This window comes from Danio rerio, chromosome 17 (genome assembly GCF_049306965.1).
Source record: "Danio rerio strain Tuebingen ecotype United States chromosome 17, GRCz12tu, whole genome shotgun sequence".
In the NCBI taxonomy this organism is placed as follows: Eukaryota; Metazoa; Chordata; class Actinopteri; order Cypriniformes; family Danionidae; genus Danio; species Danio rerio.
This window is the reverse complement of record NC_133192.1, coordinates 8,372,174-8,389,326: the sequence shown is the minus strand read 5'-3', so window position 1 is coordinate 8,389,326 and position 17,153 is coordinate 8,372,174. Positions and strand designations below refer to the sequence as shown.

General features: G+C 38.9%; 1 protein-coding gene across 11 annotated transcripts in view; it reads left to right on the top strand.

Annotated features, from left to right (window-relative positions):
• The window catches only part of stxbp5b (syntaxin binding protein 5b (tomosyn)), a 119,441-nt gene extending 102,768 nt beyond the window's left edge, over positions 1 to 16,673 (top strand). For 10 of the 11 annotated variants that reach the window (XM_005158604.6, XM_073928132.1, XM_068214518.2 and 7 more), the window contains 5 exons: positions 1,788 to 2,145; positions 2,871 to 3,036; positions 6,225 to 6,336; positions 10,632 to 10,852; positions 16,031 to 16,673. In XM_005158604.6, the coding sequence (XP_005158661.1) occupies positions 1,788 to 2,145; positions 2,871 to 3,036; positions 6,225 to 6,336; positions 10,632 to 10,852; positions 16,031 to 16,072 (899 nt within the window). In that variant the 3' untranslated portion in view covers positions 16,073 to 16,673. Of the gene's footprint in view, positions 1 to 1,787; positions 2,146 to 2,870; positions 3,037 to 6,224; positions 6,733 to 10,631; positions 10,853 to 16,030 lie in introns of those variants that run through there. The other variant, XM_073928133.1, reaches the window with a different exon arrangement.
• The last annotated feature ends 480 nt before the right edge of the window (positions 16,674 to 17,153 follow it).

Genomic DNA, 17,153 nt, shown 5'->3' with positions numbered 1-17,153 from the left:
TAGTGTAGTCGTGGATTTTAGCTGCCAGTGGGTCAATGTAAATACAGACTATAGATTTGAAAATACAGACAACTAACTATTTTATTGAGCAAAAACTCAAAAACAGTTGAGGAGATCTTCTAGCTTGTCTAACTCTGCTCTTTTCACAGACACACACACACACACACACACACACACACACACACACACATATTGCCCTCGTCTTTGCGCGCGCGCGCACACACACACACACAAAAACACACACACACCTCCGGACGACAACGCGTGCACACACACACACAAACACACACACATACCTCCAGGCAACAGCGCGCGCAAACGCACACACATACGCACACACACACACTACCCTCCTCCACGGAGCTCCGTGTAAACAAAGCATCACGCGTCGCGTTTTTAACGTGACTTTGCACGCGATATGAGAATATAGCGAGTTAACCTGATACAGTACACGCGGTTACAAGTAACAAATCACAGCTAAATACATTTGCAAGCTAGAGTAAATGGGGCAACTTTAATCGCACGTACTTACACTTGAGAAATGGAGGAAGAAACCCATCCTGACGTCCAGCAGTAAGTTACGCTTTACTGATCCTTCCTTTAACAAACGCAGATGAAGTATTCTTTGTAGCATGTAGTTTCCAGAAGTTTCCAGTAGTTTCCAACTGCTTGGCTATAATGCTGAGGTTTCATCTTTGGATAGAGACTCAATATATCCATCTGCAGTGTGACTTCAATCGACCGGCATGTTTGTGGGTGTGTGTTTGTGGGTGTGTGTGTGTGTGTGTGTCTGGGTTTCTGCGTCAGAGGGCGGGGCCGCAGGTTTCAAATCTCCCGGGTTTGCGCGTGCACAAGAATAACTTGGTTTCGTTCCTACGTCATGGCGAAACACCTAATGACTCGGTATCAAGGCGACTCGTTTGAAACACTATGAATCGACTCTTTTATAGATGAATCAACCGTTTTAAACACTGTACTCTTACAGATTTAAGCCTTAGCTGGATACTTCACTTCACTTAGAGCTGTGTTACACACTACATGGAAGGGCATTTTCAAAAACCCATAATATGGGCTCTTTAAATTATTAGTGGGACATTTCAATGGTCGGGGATATTGATGGAGACACGTCTTCTCCGTACACCCTAAATCTATGCCCCTGCCTGAGATGGAGAGCAAATACGACATTTGGGTGAATTTAAAATGAACTGTTTCCAAATACGAACAGAATTCTGAATGACAGGGTTACGATTATAAAGTGAACTAGTTATACCTTGAGGTAAAGGGGTGTCTAAACTTGGTCCTGGAGGGCCGGTGTCCTGCAGATTTTAGCTCTAACTTGCCTCAACACACCTGCAAGGATGTTTCTAGAAAGCCTAGTACAAGCTTGATTAGCCAGCCCAGGTGTTTCTGATTGGTGTTGGAACTAAACTTTGCAGGACACCAGCCCTCCAGGACCAAGCTTGGACATGCCTGCTTTAGGTGATTGCCCTTGTATTTTTAATGGAGTTTCTGCACTCTCCTGCTGCTACTTATGTTTCTAGTGTTTAAATTTTTTTTTAGATCATTTTACACTTGAACAACTAAATGAATGCTTAAGTCTATTTAACTGATTGTATTTTAATTACATAAAAATTACATCAATGCTGTGAACGGAAGCTTGTGAAATTTAAAAATAATCACTTAAACCTTTTACTGGAAGTTCATCATTGGCTGAGAAACACTAGCTGTGCATATATAATGTATTGATGGACATAGTCAAAGAAAGATGTCTCCTTCTGTCCTCCTAGGTTCAGTTGTGCGCTTGAAGGGAGCTATTCTGCGTATGGCCCAGCTGGATGCCAGCGGGACTGTCCTTCCTCATATTTATGAGCCCTGGTATGAGCCCAACGCCCCTGAAGAGGAGAGAGAGCGGCCACGGAGACGCAGACCCACGTCCCCTCCGTCATCTCAGGAGAACCAGGACTGTCAGTACGCCGTGGTCTGCTCTGAGAAACAGGCCAAGGTGGTGGCGCTGCCCTCCCAACACTGCATCTTTGAACACAACATCACTGAAGCATCCTTTGTGCTTAGAGCCGATGTGGTTACGATGACGGCCGGGGTTGCCATCGCCTGTTTCTGTGCCAACGGCCACATCATGACCCTCAGGTGAAATGAATGGGCTGATATTTAAAGCTACTGATCTCAGGATCAACTTTGTTACAAGTTCGCATGAACAGGAAGCTGTGACCGTCTTAATGTCAAATGAGATAATAGTGGGTGTGGCTTTTTTATCTACTGCGAGCTGATTGGATGTAGTAAAGTAGACATTTCATTCAGAAAGATCTGGAAAAGGATTTGGGAAGAGTTATAACAACCTAACAAACATCTCCTCCTCCTTACTATTTCAGTTTGTTGTCAAAACTGAGAGTTGAGGAGGCGTGGCTAAGTATGTTAGCCCCGCCCAACACTTTATTTTCAATTCAATTCAGCTTTATTTGTATAGCGCTTTTACAATGTAGATTGTGTCAAAGCAGCTTCACATAAATTGTCATAGTAACTGGATTAGGGTAGATCAGTTTTTAGTGTTTAAGTTCAGTTCAGTTTAGCTCAGTTCAGTGTGGTTTGAAATCGTTACTTAGCACTTATCCAAAATGTGCATAAATATAGGTGGATGGAAACGTAGCTAGTGTCATCTTTGCATTTAAAATGCAATAACTGAGCGAATGACACTTGAGAGTGATAAACCTGCATAAGGTCTCATTCACATACATGACATAACCATATCATGATTATAAAGGTTTAATGACAGTCTTATGATCGCCCCTTCAAGTAAAGTGTTACAATTATTTTATTTTATTTTTTTACACTGTTCTGAACATGTCTGTTTTCAGTTTGCCCAGCCTGCGGCCATTGCTGGATGTGAACTACCTTCCTCTGACGGACATGAGGATAGCCAGAACCTTCTGTTTCTCAAACCAAGGCCAAGCCCTGTACCTCACATCGCCCACTGAGATCCAAAGAATCACCTATAGCCAGGAAACCTGTGAAAACCTGCAGGTCAGACATGGCCTTCATGCTCTACTCTGTGTGCACGATGTATCCCATTAAAAATCCATTCATTTGAAACATAGATGGAGATTTACCTTTTGAATACTTTCAGTGGTTAAATTGCTAATTGAAATTATTTTGCTCAACAATTGATGATTGTGACAAATTCAGTTTGCATCTAATTCTTTCACTTCCTGTCACTTGAACCTAAAATAATCATAAATGATAAGTTAGAAAAAGGTTTAAGCAAGTTACAAGAGTGTTCATAGTGAGCTGTTTACGTTTAGCTTGTGACGAAAAACCCAACTTGCATGATTCAACCAAACACTCAAGAGCTCTTTCTTGTGAACATTTAGGTGTATGGGTTTTAAAACCAGCCTAGAGCACAATCTACTGTTTAAAACTAGCCTAGAGGGCCATTTGCTATTAAAAACTTAGCTTAGAACACCTTCTACTTTTCAGAATTGACCTAGAGCATCTGCTGTTAAAGACTAGCTTAGATCGCTGTCTGCTGTTAAAACTAGCCTATAGCGCCATATACTGTTTAAAATCTAGCTTAGAGCGCCATCTAATATTAAAAACTAGCCTAGAGTGCCATCTGTAGTAAAAATAAAACTAGACTAAAGTGCCATCTGTAGTAAAAAATAAAATTAGCCTGGAGGGCCATTTGCTATTACAAACTAGTCTAGAGGGACATCTACTGTTTAAAATCTAGCTTAGAGTGCCATCTACTATTAAAAGCTAGCCTTGAGTGCCATCTACTATTAAAAACTAGCCTAAAGTGCCATCTACTGTTTAAAACTAGCCTAGAGTGCCATCTACTGTTTAAAACTAGCCTAGAGTGCCATCTGCTATAAAAATAAAATTAGCCTAGAGCGCCATCTGCTATTAAAAACTAGCCCAGAGCACCATCTACTGTTAAAAACTAGCCTAGAGGGCCATCTGCTATTAAAAACTAGCCTAGAGCATGATCTACTGTTAAAAACTTGCCCAGAGCACCATCTACTGTTAAAAACTAGCCTAGAGGGCCATCTGCTATTAAAAACTAGCCTAGAGCACCATCTACTGTTAAAAACTAGCCTAGAGCACCATCTGCTATTAAAAACTAGCCTATAGCGCCATATACTGTTTAAAATCTAGCTTAGAGCGCCATCTAATATTAAAAACTAGCCTAGAGTGCCATCTGTAGTAAAAATAAAACTAGCCTAAAGTGCCATCTGTAGTAAAAAATAAAATTAGCCTGGAGCGCCATTTGCTATTACAAACTAGTCTAGAGGGACATCTACTGTTTAAAATCTAGCTTAGAGTGACATCTACTATTAAAAGCTAGCCTTGAGTGCCATCTACTATTAAAAACTAGCCTAAAGTGCCATCTACTGTTTAAAACTAGCCTAGAGTGCCATCTACTGTTTAAAACTAGCCTAGAGTGCCATCTGCTATAAAAATAAAATTAGCCTAGAGCGCCATCTGCTATTAAAAACTAGCCCAGAGCACCATCTACTGTTAAAAACTAGCCTAGAGGGCCATCTGCTATTAAAAACTAGCCTAGAGCATGATCTACTGTTAAAAACTTGCCCAGAGCACCATCTACTGTTAAAAACTAGCCTAGAGGGCCATCTGCTATTAAAAACTAGCCTAGAGCACCATCTACTGTTAAAAACTAGCCTAGAGCAGCATCTGCTATTAAAAACTAGCCTATAGCGCCATATACTGTTTAAAATCTAGCTTAGAGCGCCATCTAATATTAAAAACTAGCCTAGAGTGCCATCTGTAGTAAAAATAAAACTAGACTAAAGTGCCATCTGTAGTAAAAAAAATAAAATTAGCCTGGAGCGCCATTTGCTATTACAAACTAGTCTAGAGGGGCATCTACTGTTTAAAATCTAGCTTAGAGTGCCATCTACTATTAAAAGCTGGCCTTGAGTGCCATCTACTATTAAAAACTAGCCTAAAGTGCCATCTACTGTTTAAAACTAGCCTAGAGTGCCATCTACTGTTTAAAACTAGCCTAGAGTGCCATCTGCTATAAAAATAAAATTAGCCTAGAGCGCCATCTGCTATTAAAAACTAGCCCAGAGCACCATCTACTGTTAAAAACTAGCCTAGAGGGCCATCTGCTATTAAAAACTAGCCTAGAGCATGATCTACTGTTAAAAACTAGCCCAGAGCACCATCTACTGTTAAAAACTAGCCTAGAGGGCCATCTGCTATTAAAAACTAGCCTAGAGCACCATCTACTGTTAAAAACTAGCCTAGAGCTCCATCTACTGTTAAAAACTAGCCTAAAGCGCCCTCTCCTGTCAAAACTAGCCTAGAGCGCCATCTGCTGTTAAAAACTAGCCTAGAGCGCCATCTACTGTTTAAAAACTAGCCTAGAGGGCCATCTGCTATTAAAAACTTAGCTTAGAACTCCATCTACTGTTCAGAATTGACCTAGAGCATCTGCTGTTAAAAACTAGCCTAGATCACTGTCTGCTGTTAAAACTAGCCTATAACGCCATCTACCGTTTAAAATCTAGCCTAGAGCACCATCTAATATTAAAAAACTAGCCTAGAGTGCCATCTGTAGTAAAAAATTAAATTAGCCTAGAGCGCCATTTGCTATTACAAACTAGTCTAGAGGGACATCTACAGTTTAAAATCTAGCTTAGAGCGCCATCTACTATTAAAAGCTAGCCTAGACTGCCATCTACTGTTTAAAACTAGCCTAGAGTGCCATCTGCAATAAAAAATAAAAATAGCCCAGAGTGCCATCTGCTATAAAAAACTAGCCTAGAGCACCATCTACTGTTAAAAACTAGCCTAGAGGGACATCTGCTATTAAAAACTAGCCTAGAGCGCCATCTAATGCATAAAATCTAGCTTAGAGCAACATATGCTGTTAAAAACTAGCCTAGAGTGTCGTATGATGTTCAAAACTAGCCTAGGGCAGCATCTGCTATTAAAAACAAGCCTAGAGCACTGTTTTTTGTCGTTAAAAACTAGCCTATAGTGCCATCTACTTTGAGAAACTTACCTAGAGTGCCATCTGCAGTAGACTAAGCACTAACTAGAGCACCATCCACTGTTTAAAATTCCTTGAAATATTTGCAAAATTAAACAAAAATCACAGGAGTGGCAAATAATTCTGACTTCAACTGTATGCTACATTAGATCGGTCTTCATATTTATTTATTTTGAGGTGCTGATGTTTGCAGGAGATGCTTGGAGAGATGTTTACTCTAGTGGAGACACCAGAAGCTCCAAACAGAGGCTTCTTCAAGGGCTTGTTTGGAGGCGGCGCTCAGTCCTTGGACAGAGAGGATCTGTGTAAGCAGCAATCTGTCACTCACACATCCAAAAATGTTGCAAGATATTCTTAAATGACTAATTAGATGTTTGCTTTCTCATTTTTAATCAAGCATAACATGCTTTGAATTTTAATATAGAGTACATTTAAAAACAAATGTTCCAAAAGGAAATTCATAGCGACAGCAAAAACTATTTCGGCTTTTGATGAACATCTTTATTAATTCATTCATTTAATAATTTTTATAATGAAGTGAACAATATTGTACTGTAAAGAATGTTTTGTTAAATGCAAATGTTCCAAGGATGTACTTAAAGGGTCACGAAAAACCAAAACAGTCGTATATGTGTCCCACGCTGCTATAAACACTATCAGGACACATATATTTCACAATAAAGTGAAAACTGGTTGTTTTTGCATTATTTAGAGCAAATTGGTTCTTCCGGTTTGAAACGTATTTTTAAAGCTGCGTGACGGCGATTAGATACTTGTGTTTATTCCAGTGTGGAGACTGGATTTTTGTACCTGTGAGTGCATTGTGACGTCTCTGAGTGTGCTGCATTAATTCATGAGAGAGAATTGGTTAACACCAATCAGCGCGCTCTATTGTATATGAGGTGCAATTTCATTATTATGCATGATAGCTTCGGAGACTGTTTTTTACCTGTACAGAGAGACGCCACATTGTGTTGCCAAAACAAGTGGAAAAAATTGTTTGGAGACACGAGTCGTCAGTGTTGCTTTTATAATTTGCTGCATCAAAGGTTTTCATTTTCCCACTATGAGAGTGCAGCTGGACTCACGTGTGGATTACAGTGCATGCGACGCTCGACAAAAATACGTGTCTAAGGAACATTGTTTACCCGAGAACTTTTCTCATCTGGAAATGGTGAAATCCCGATTTGCCACTCGTCTCCTTTTAATAAAGACGCGGCTCCAGTTGGTGTTGATTTTCCTGTCTCTACAGATTTGGTAAGTGTGTGATCAGTGTCTTTGTTTGTTTATTCAGAGGCAAGGTTTGTATAGTCAGCAGTACTCTTTCAGTGTTTAAAGACAGACCTTAGTCAAATGATTTAGTTACTAAAGTTTACAGTACGTTAATATCACTACAATATTATGGACTTAAAGATCCGTTGTAAATGCTGCTCTCCAAGTGTAAACATGTAAACACTGCAATCAAACTACTACCGTTGTGTAGGATTTTCGCCGCATTTTATGAAAGGATAATTTATACACACAACTTTTTTTTTTCTCGCATTCGCCATGTGGTATCAAACATTGCATTAAAAATAAAATCTCACTTGACATGAGGGCCATGAATGTAATGTTCCTGAAGGAAAGTGCCAAACTGCAGTTAAAGTTTGCCATTTAGTTATTTGGCAAATCATTTGATTACTGTGTCTGTGTTTGTTTTGCCTCTGTGAAAATCAGCGTGTGCCCTAACCGAAACTCCCATTTTATGCAACTCTTTATGCACCTTCCCTCTTTCCCTCCTAGGACACTCCCGCCTAAACTGGACACACCCATTTTCCTGACTTTTTTTCCAAACTAGTGACAGTATGTGTCTTTTTCACATACTGAGACAGCAGGGTGTTTTCACACCTCTTGTTTGAAAAAAGTCAGGACATGCAGATGTTGTTTTGTTTGTTTGTTAGATTGTTTAGTGTTTATTTCTAATGCAGTAAAACATAAAAATTTGTAGTAACTGTACTTATAATTGGTGGGTGCGAGTAAATTTGGCTGGTGCTCCTAACTTTTTAAAGTTGGGAGCACCAGTGCCATCAAGCAAAAAGGTAAATTCCGAGCCCTGTATGACTGTCAACTTCTCAGAAAATGTGTTTTGGTTAACTTTTTTGATCATCAGCCGCAGTGGCAAGTAGTTTTCCAACATTACTAGCCACTCTGCATTTTCACTAGCCACAATTTTAATGTTGGGAAAATATTTTTTATATGCATAAATATAACTTTGACATGTGTTACATATTGAGTAACATTTAATTTTGACAATGCAAGTGTGTATTGTTCCTGTGTGTTTCCTCCATTATCTATCGTTTTCTCTCTCTCCACATGAGCGGAGATCAGGTGCAGCTGTGAGAGGGGCGGCGCCAGCTATAAAGGCACGCCGTTGACGCTCCTCATCGAGTTCTCTTCCTGTTTCCCCCCGCTTTTGTGTGTGTGTCTGAGCAGCTCGCTGAGTTCTCTGTGCGGCAGTGATCTGTCTGAAACCTTTTTTTTTCAAAGTAATCCGGTGAGATACTCTGTTAAATACAGTAATAGGACGGTAACCTGCATTAGCGGTGGCTGATTGTTCAATGCCTTTATCCAAAGCTGTTTCAAAGTCATCTGGTAAGATACTCAGTTAAATACGGTACTAGGACGGTATCATGTGTTAGCTGTGGCTAATATTTACCTTAATGCTGAATGATCAACGGGAAGGCCCTTTTTCTTTTGTCCAGTTTTCTCCTGTTTTGTGGAGTTATGGAGGTTAGAATTGTATGCTTTATTTATGGAATTTTATTTTTGGTATAGGTAAGAGGTTTAATATTAGGTAGCGTACCTTGTTTTGTTTGTTGTTTTGGCCTTTTTGTTCCCTGATTCTGATTTTGATCTTTTTGTTTAATAAATCTGATATCCCTTATTGACAACTTGGCCTGTGTGTGTGTGCTTGGGGGAACAGGAACGGGGACTCCGGGTGACCACTTTTTATAGCGGTCATCCTTAAACTTATGTGCGTAGCGGGGTGCATCCGCTACGTAACACATGCTAAAATTACTTTAGAGTTAGATTTTTTGTTTTGTCCACATGCCTCATTCATTTCATGTTTTGTGTGTCTTTTATAAGCGAATGGGTCATGATTTCATAGTGTTATACTGCAAGCAGTTTTTATTTCACACCAATTTTGAGATCTCAAAATTAAAGTTTTACCTAATTTATCTCTGACCATACCAAACAATAATTATTTCTTAGCCACAATTTTAAATGTGTCAAAACAAGCTAAATAAAGCTGTATACTATACTTTTTATTTAACAAAAAATAAATAAAAAAAACAAGAAAAACAATTCAGTTCACCAGTTAACTACAAATAAATGGAGAGTTCATCTCACATTAAACCAATGTTGTTGTAAAAAAAAAAAAAAAAAAAACTTAATTAAACCATATCAACAAAAATAACCATAAGCAAAAGAAAGCAGATGAAAAACGTGTGTGATAATGAAAGGATGATCACATGGGTAAGGCCAATTAATAATCTGTTCAAAGCGAAAGCAACCAGTGCTGCTTACAAAAAGGTATATTTGGAGCTCTTGAATGCAGCAAGACTGTGTGCATTAGCATAAGTTTTTGTCTGTTATATATGAAAGAGAACCGATCACAGTTGCGTTCCACGCACGGTCGCTTCAAGCAAGGAAAAAGTTGCGCGCACTAGCTTTAAACGGTTGCGCGCATCACATCAGCTGATAACGCAACTGATCATCCTCTCATTCGGTATTCATCTGCTTTCTGCTGCTCGCGGAAAAAGCAATTATTGTTGTTAGTCGTGCTGTTTCTCGATTCTAAGATCACATTTGTACGCATGTTGGGTGACTTATACTTGCACCCTGCTTTTAAGAAAACCACCAAAGTGGCTAGTGGGAGTGACTGTCTAACCCGCCAAAGCTGAAATCTACCTGCATTTGGTGGGTTGGCGAGTGTTAATGTTAAGCCCTGCTTACAATTATTCTGAAATTATAGCACATTTGCATCTTGTTTTTACGATGATATGTACTCCATATCTAATAAGCGTTTTCTGTACAACTTACACAAATTTAGCAAATACATTTTTTATAGACTTCCCATTGAAAAACATCTGGCTGCAATGGCTGCTTGAGGGTTGTAGCTTTAGACTGATGTATGGTTTGTCAAGACTATTCAATTCAATTCAGCTTTATTTGTATAGCGCTTTTACAATGTAGATTGTGTCTAAGCAGCTTCACATAAATGGTCATAGTAACTGAATCAGGGTAGTTCAGTTTTTAGTGTTTAAGTTCAGTTCAGTTTAGCTGAGTTAAGTGTGGTTTGAAGTCATTATTGAGAGTCCAAACACTGAAGAGCAAATTCATCGATGAGTAGCTTTTTAGATCCTGAACCATGCAAGCCAGTGGCGACAGCAGACTACTCGTGTTCTTTTTGGTGTGCTCTATTCATAAACATTGACATGTGGAAAAACAGCATCCCAGTGCGTCCGCGTTGTGGTGCTGGCTAAAAAATTCAACTGAACCTGAAATGAAACTGATATTGATCCTGAATTAAATCTTCAATGTTTGCTGTGGTCTACAGTTGGAGAGGTGGCTGCTGGGAAGGCCTCACGCAGCCTAGCCCAGCACATCCCGGGTCCTGGTGGTATGGAGGGAATGAAGGGGGCGGCGTCAGGTGTGGTGGGAGAGCTGGCGCGGGCGAGGATAGCGCTGGATGAGAGAGGACAGAAACTGGGAGAGCTGGAGGAGAGGACGGCAGCCATGATGGCCAGCGCAGACTCCTTCTCCAAACATGCGCATGATGTGAGATGATCGTCAGCACTTCACCTCAATATCTGCTTTTTAGAGCCATACACGGGCTGTTAGTTATAGGGTTTTAGGCCAAATCAAGCAAATATCATTATTTGTGACACCTTGCAAGTTTTTACAAAACAAATAATATGTAATTTGAATAATTCTTTTACTAATCGATATAACATTTATTTCTGTTTGTTCAAATGAATATTTTCATAAATGCACACACAACTGTATTCACAGTTTTTCTAATATGTCTAATAATTCAGACAGTCAATAGCCTGATCAATTGCATAATAACACCTGCAGGCTTTACTGCATATTGTACGTATAGACAACAAAGAAAACACTGAGAGAAAGAGAGAAACTAGAGTTTACCCCTAAAGTATCAAACTAGAGATTAACCCTAAAGTATCAAACTAGAGTTTACCCTTAAAGTATCAAACTAGAGTTTACCCCTAAAGTATCAAACTAGAGTTTAACCCTAAAGTATCAAACTAGAGTTTACCCCTAAAGTATCAAACTAGAGTTTACCCCTAAAGTATCAAACTAGAGTTTTACCCCTAAAGTATCAAACTAGAGTTTACCCCTAAAGTCTCAAACTAGAGTTTACCCCTAAAGTATCAAACTAGAGTTTTACCCCTAAAGTATCAAACTAGAGTTTTACCCCTAAAGTATCAAACTAGAGTTTACCCCTAAAGTATCAAACTAGAGTTTACCCCTAAAGTATCAAACTAGAGTTTACCCCTAAAGTATCAAACTAGAGTTTACCCCTAAAGTCTCAAACTAGAGTTTACCCCTAAAGTATCAAACTAAAGTTTACCCCTAAAGTATCAAACTAGAGTTTACGCCTAAAGTATCAAACTAGAGTTTAACCCTAAAGTATCAAACTAGAGTTTACCCCTAAAGTATCAAACTAGAGTTTACCCCTAAAGTATCAAACTAGAGTTTACCCCTAAAGTCTCAAACTAGAGTTTACCCCTAAAGTATCAAACTAGAGTTTTACCCCTAAAGTATCAAACTAGAGTTTACCCCTAAAGTATCAAACTAGAGTTTACCCCTAAAGTATCAAACTAGAGTTTACGCCTAAAGTATCAAACTAGAGTTTAACCCTAAAGTATCAAACTAGAGTTTACCCCTAAAGTATCAAACTAGAGTTTTACCCCTAAAGTATCAAACTAGAGTTTACGCCTAAAGTATCAAACTAGAGTTTAACCCTAAAGTATCAAACTAGAGTTTACGCCTAAAGTATCAAACTAGAGTTTAACCCTAAAGTATCAAACTAGAGTTTACCCCTGAAGTATCAAACTAGAGTTTACCCCTAAAGTATCAAACTAGAGTTTACCCCTAAAGTATCAAACTAGAGTTTACCCCTAAAGTATCAAACTAGAGTTTACCCTTAAAGTATCAAACTAGAGTTTACCCCTAAAGTATCAAACTAGAGTTTACCCCTAAAGTATCAAACTAGAGTTTACCCCTAAAGTATCAAACTAGAGTTTACCCCTAAAGTATCAAACTAGAGTTTACCCTTAAAGTATCAAACTAGAGTTTACCCCTAAAGTATCAAACTAGAGTTTACCCCTAAAGTATCAAACTAGAGTTTACCCCTAAAGTATCAAACTAGAGTTTACCCCTAAAGTATCAAACTAGAGATTAACCCTAAAGTATCAAACTAGAGATTAACCCTAAAGTATCAAACTAGAGTTTACCCCTAAAGTATCAAACTAGAGTTTACCCCTAAAGTATCAAACTAGAGTTTAACCCTAAAATATCAAACTAGAGTTTACCCCTAAAGTATCAAACTAGAGTTTACCCCTAAAGTATCAAACTAGAGTTTACCCCTAAAGTATCAAACTAGAGTTTACCCTTAAAGTATCAAACTAGAATTTACCCCTAAAGTATCAAACTAGAGTTTACCCTTAAAGTATCAAACTAGAGTTTACCCTTAAAGTATCAAACTAGAGTTTTACCCCTAAAGTATCAAACTAGAGTTTACCCCTAAAGTATCAAACTAGAGTTTACCCCTAAAGTCTCAAACTAGAGTTTACCCCTAAAGTATCAAACTAGAGTTTTACCCCTAAAGTATCAAACTAGAGTTTACCCCTAAAGTATCAAACTAGAGTTTACCCCTAAAGTATCAAACTAGAGTTTTACCCCTAAAGTATCAAACTAGAGTTTTACCCCTAAAGTATCAAACTAGAGTTTACCCCTAAAGTATCAAACTAGAGTTTACCCCTAAAGTATCAAACTAGAGTTTTACCCCTAAAGTATCAAACTAGAGTTTACCCTTAAAGTATCAAACTAGTTTACCCCTAAAGTATCAAACTAGAATTTACCCCTAAAGAACCAACTAGAGTTTACCCTTAAAGTATCAAACTAGAGTTTACCCCTAAAGTATCAAACTAGAGTTTACCCTTAAAGTATCAAACTAGAGTTTACCCCTAAAGTATCAAACTAGAGTTTACCCCTAAAGTATCAAACTAGAGTTTACCCCTAAAGTATCAAACTAGAGTTTACCCCTAAAGTATCAAACTAGATTTTACCCCTAAAGTATCAAACTAGATTTTACCCCTAAAGTATCAAACTAGAGTTTACCCCTAAAGTCTCAAACTAGAGTTTACCCCTAAAGTATCAAACTAGAGTTTTACCCCTAAAGTATCAAACTAGAGTTTTACCCCTAAAGTATCAAACTAGAGTTTACCCCTAAAGTATCAAACTAGAGTTTACCCCTAAAGTATCAAACTAGAGTTTTACCCCTAAAGTATCAAACTAGAGTTTTACCCCTAAAGTATCAAACTAGAGTTTACCCCTAAAGTATCAAACTAGAGTTTACCCCTAAAGTATCAAACTAGAGTTTTACCCCTAAAGTATCAAACTAGAGTTTACCCTTAAAGTATCAAACTAGTTTACCCCTAAAGTATCAAACTAGAATTTACCCCTAAAGAACCAACTAGAGTTTACCCTTAAAGTATCAAACTAGAGTTTACCCCTAAAGTATCAAACTAGAGATTAACCCTAAAGTATCAAACTAGAGTTTACCCCTAAAGTATCAAACTAGAGTTTACCCCTAAAGTATCAAACTAGAGTTTACCCCTAAAGTATCAAACTAGAGATTAACCCTAAAGTATCAAACTAGAGTTTACCCCTAAAGTATCAAACTAGAGTTTACCCCTAAAGTATCAAACTAGAGTTTACCCCTAAAGTATCAAACTAGAGTTTACCCCTAAAGTATCAAACTAGAGTTTACCCCTAAAGTATCAAACTAGAGTTTACCCCTAAAGTATCAAACTAGAGATTAACCCTAAAGTATCAAACTAGAGTTTACCCCTAAAGTATCAAACTAGAGTTTACCCCTAAAGTATCAAACTAGAGTTTACCCCTAAAGTATCAAACTAGAGTTTACCCCTAAAGTATCAAACTAGAGATTAACCCTAAAGTATCAAACTAGAGTTTACCCCTAAAGTATCATATTTGAAAATTAAACCGATTGTTTTAAAATAAATGCTAAGTCGTTCGTGTTGTTTGATATCTATTTAAACACGTTGGTGGAAATAATGCAGAGAATGCATTCTTGTGTGGGGCCAGCAGCAAAAATCTTGAGTCATGGACAATGTAAACATTTACTGTTTTTTAATGAGTTCACCTGACCGTCTTTCCCAATTCTGGGAGAGTTACAGTGTGAAGAAGCCCCAAAGAAGCAAACCACTCAGACTGTTCAATGCCCAGAGTGAAGCATGGGGGGGACCAGTGATTGTTTGGGCTGCAATATCATGGCATTCCCCAGGCCCAATACTTGTGTTAAATGGGCACGTCACTGCCAATGACTACTGAACCATTCTGAAGGACAATGTGCGCCCAATGGTTCAAGACTGGTGGTTTGATGAACATGAGAGTAAAGTTGAACTTCTCCCATGGTCTGCACAGTCACCAGACACAAATATTATTGAGACACCTTTTCAACATACTACAGTTTGGGACATACTAATTATTTTTTTAAATACTATTTAGTACTCTAAATTTTATACTACACATTTGAGTGTAGACGTGGATTTGGGACATACAATAATGCCAAATCTTGGGATCTGGACAATGTGAAACATGTATTGTTCTCTGAGTCCACCTTCACTTACTTTCTCACATCCAGGAGAGTTACAGTGTGAAGAAGCCCCAAAAAAGCAAACCACCAAGACTATTACATGCCCAGAGTGAAGCATGAGTGTTTGTTTTGGAATACCATGGCGTTCCGTAGGCCCAAAGAAAGATGGCGCCCACTGACAGTATAGTGTCCCCTTCAGTTTTACAGGGGCATTAGGACTCACACAGACCACAGGTTGAGCGCCCCCTGCTGGCCTTTCTAACACCACTTCCAACAGCAACCTAGTTTTCCCATGTGCTCTCCCATCCAGGTACTGACCAGGCTCAGCCCTGCTTAGCTTCAGTGAGTAACCGGTCTTGGGCTGCCGGGTAAAATGGCTGTGTAATTCACCAATACACACGGCACGACTAATGACAGAGGGGTTTAAAGAACATGAAAGTGAAGTTGAACATCTCATATGGCCTGCACAGTCACCAGATCTAAACATTATTAAGGCACTTTGAGGTGTTTTGGAGGAGCGAGTCAAAAAACATTTTCATCCACCAGCATCACATTTTGACGTGGCTCCTATTCTGCAAGAAGAAATGCCCAAAATCCCTCTGGCCACTGTGCAGGATTTGTGTCTGTCATTCCCAAGAAGAATTGATGCTGAATGGGCCGCAAAAGGAGGCCCTACACCATACTAATGATTTATTGTGGTCTAAAACTAGGCGTTTAGGTTTCATTGTCTAACCCAGGGATGGCCAACCCTGTTCCTGGAGAGCCACCTTCCTGCAGATTTCAGTTGCAACCCATATCAAACACACCTGCCTGTAATTATCACGTGGTGTTCAGGTCCTAATTAATTGGTTCAGGTGTGTTTGATATGGGTAGCAACTGAAATCTCCAGGAAGGTGGCTCTCCAGGAACAGGATTGGCCACCCCTGGTCTAACCTCTGTATGTATGCGCAATCCAATTTAAAATACAGAAGCGATTCTCAGCTTTCGAGTTCACTAGGTTTTAAAATGCAGCCATATACTTTAGGCCACGCAAAATATTTGTGTTGGCCAATTTATTGTTTTTATAGACAATTCCTGTTTGTCTTCTCCAGATGATGCTGAAATACAAGGACAAGAAATGGTACCAGCTCTGAGGGCCTGTAGGGAGTCAGCAGAAGACAGCAGATCCATCATCTCTCCTCGGTTTCTTCCTTCTCTTCTCTTCTCTTTCCCTCTCTGTGATGTCTAGAGACTCTGCACAACGTCCCGCGGCATTACCTCCAGCAGAGGAGACAGGAGGCGAAGGATCCAGACAAGCCAAACGCATCGGGACGGAATTACCAGGCACTAAAGTTTCCTCTTCTGAAAACAAAAAGCCGCGGTTCTTGTCTTGTAGAGGAGGCTTTTCACCGGTGCTGCCCCGTTGTTTACCGTCATCCGCCCCACGCTGTCATTTTCACTGCCATTCGATCTGCGAAGGAAACTACACAGAGAAAGACAACGAATGAAATAGAGACTAACGTGTGCAGCATTGCCAAGCTTAATGCTTCTGATAATCTGTCACTAGTGCAAGAAAACATTGCATGTCTAGTGATTTCATGTAGGAAATTAGTGCGTTTTATTGTTTTGTTTTTTTAGGAAAGGGGGCACTGTAAAAAGCGATTTCTAGACTTGAACAGCCATTAGTTGACTTTACTTTAAAAAGGGAGTAAACCCGTTGCTTTTAAAGTGAGTAGTTAACTTAAAGTGAGTAAACCCATTGCTTTTAAAGCGATTAGTTGACTCTACTTAAAGTGAGTAAACCCATTGCTTTAAAAGCGATTAGTTGACTCTACTTAATAAAGTGAGTAAACCTATTGCTTTAAAAGCGATTAGTTGACTGTGCTTAAAGTAAACCCATTGCTTTTAAAGCGATTAGTTGACTCTACTTAATAAAGTGAGTAAACCCTGTGCTTTAAAAGCGATTAGTTGACTCTACTTAATAAAATGAGTAAACCCTGTGCTTTAAAAGCGATTAGTTGACTCTACTTAATAAAGTGAGTAAACCCTGTGCTTTAAAAGCGATTAGTTGACTCTACTTAAAGTGAGTAAACCCATTGCTTTTAAAGCGATTAGTTGACTCAAAAGTTGACTTAAAGTGAGTCAAAAGCAATGGGTTTACTTACTTTATTAAGTCAACTAATCACTTTAAAAGTAATGGGTTTACTCACTCTAAGTAGAGTCAACTAATCGCTT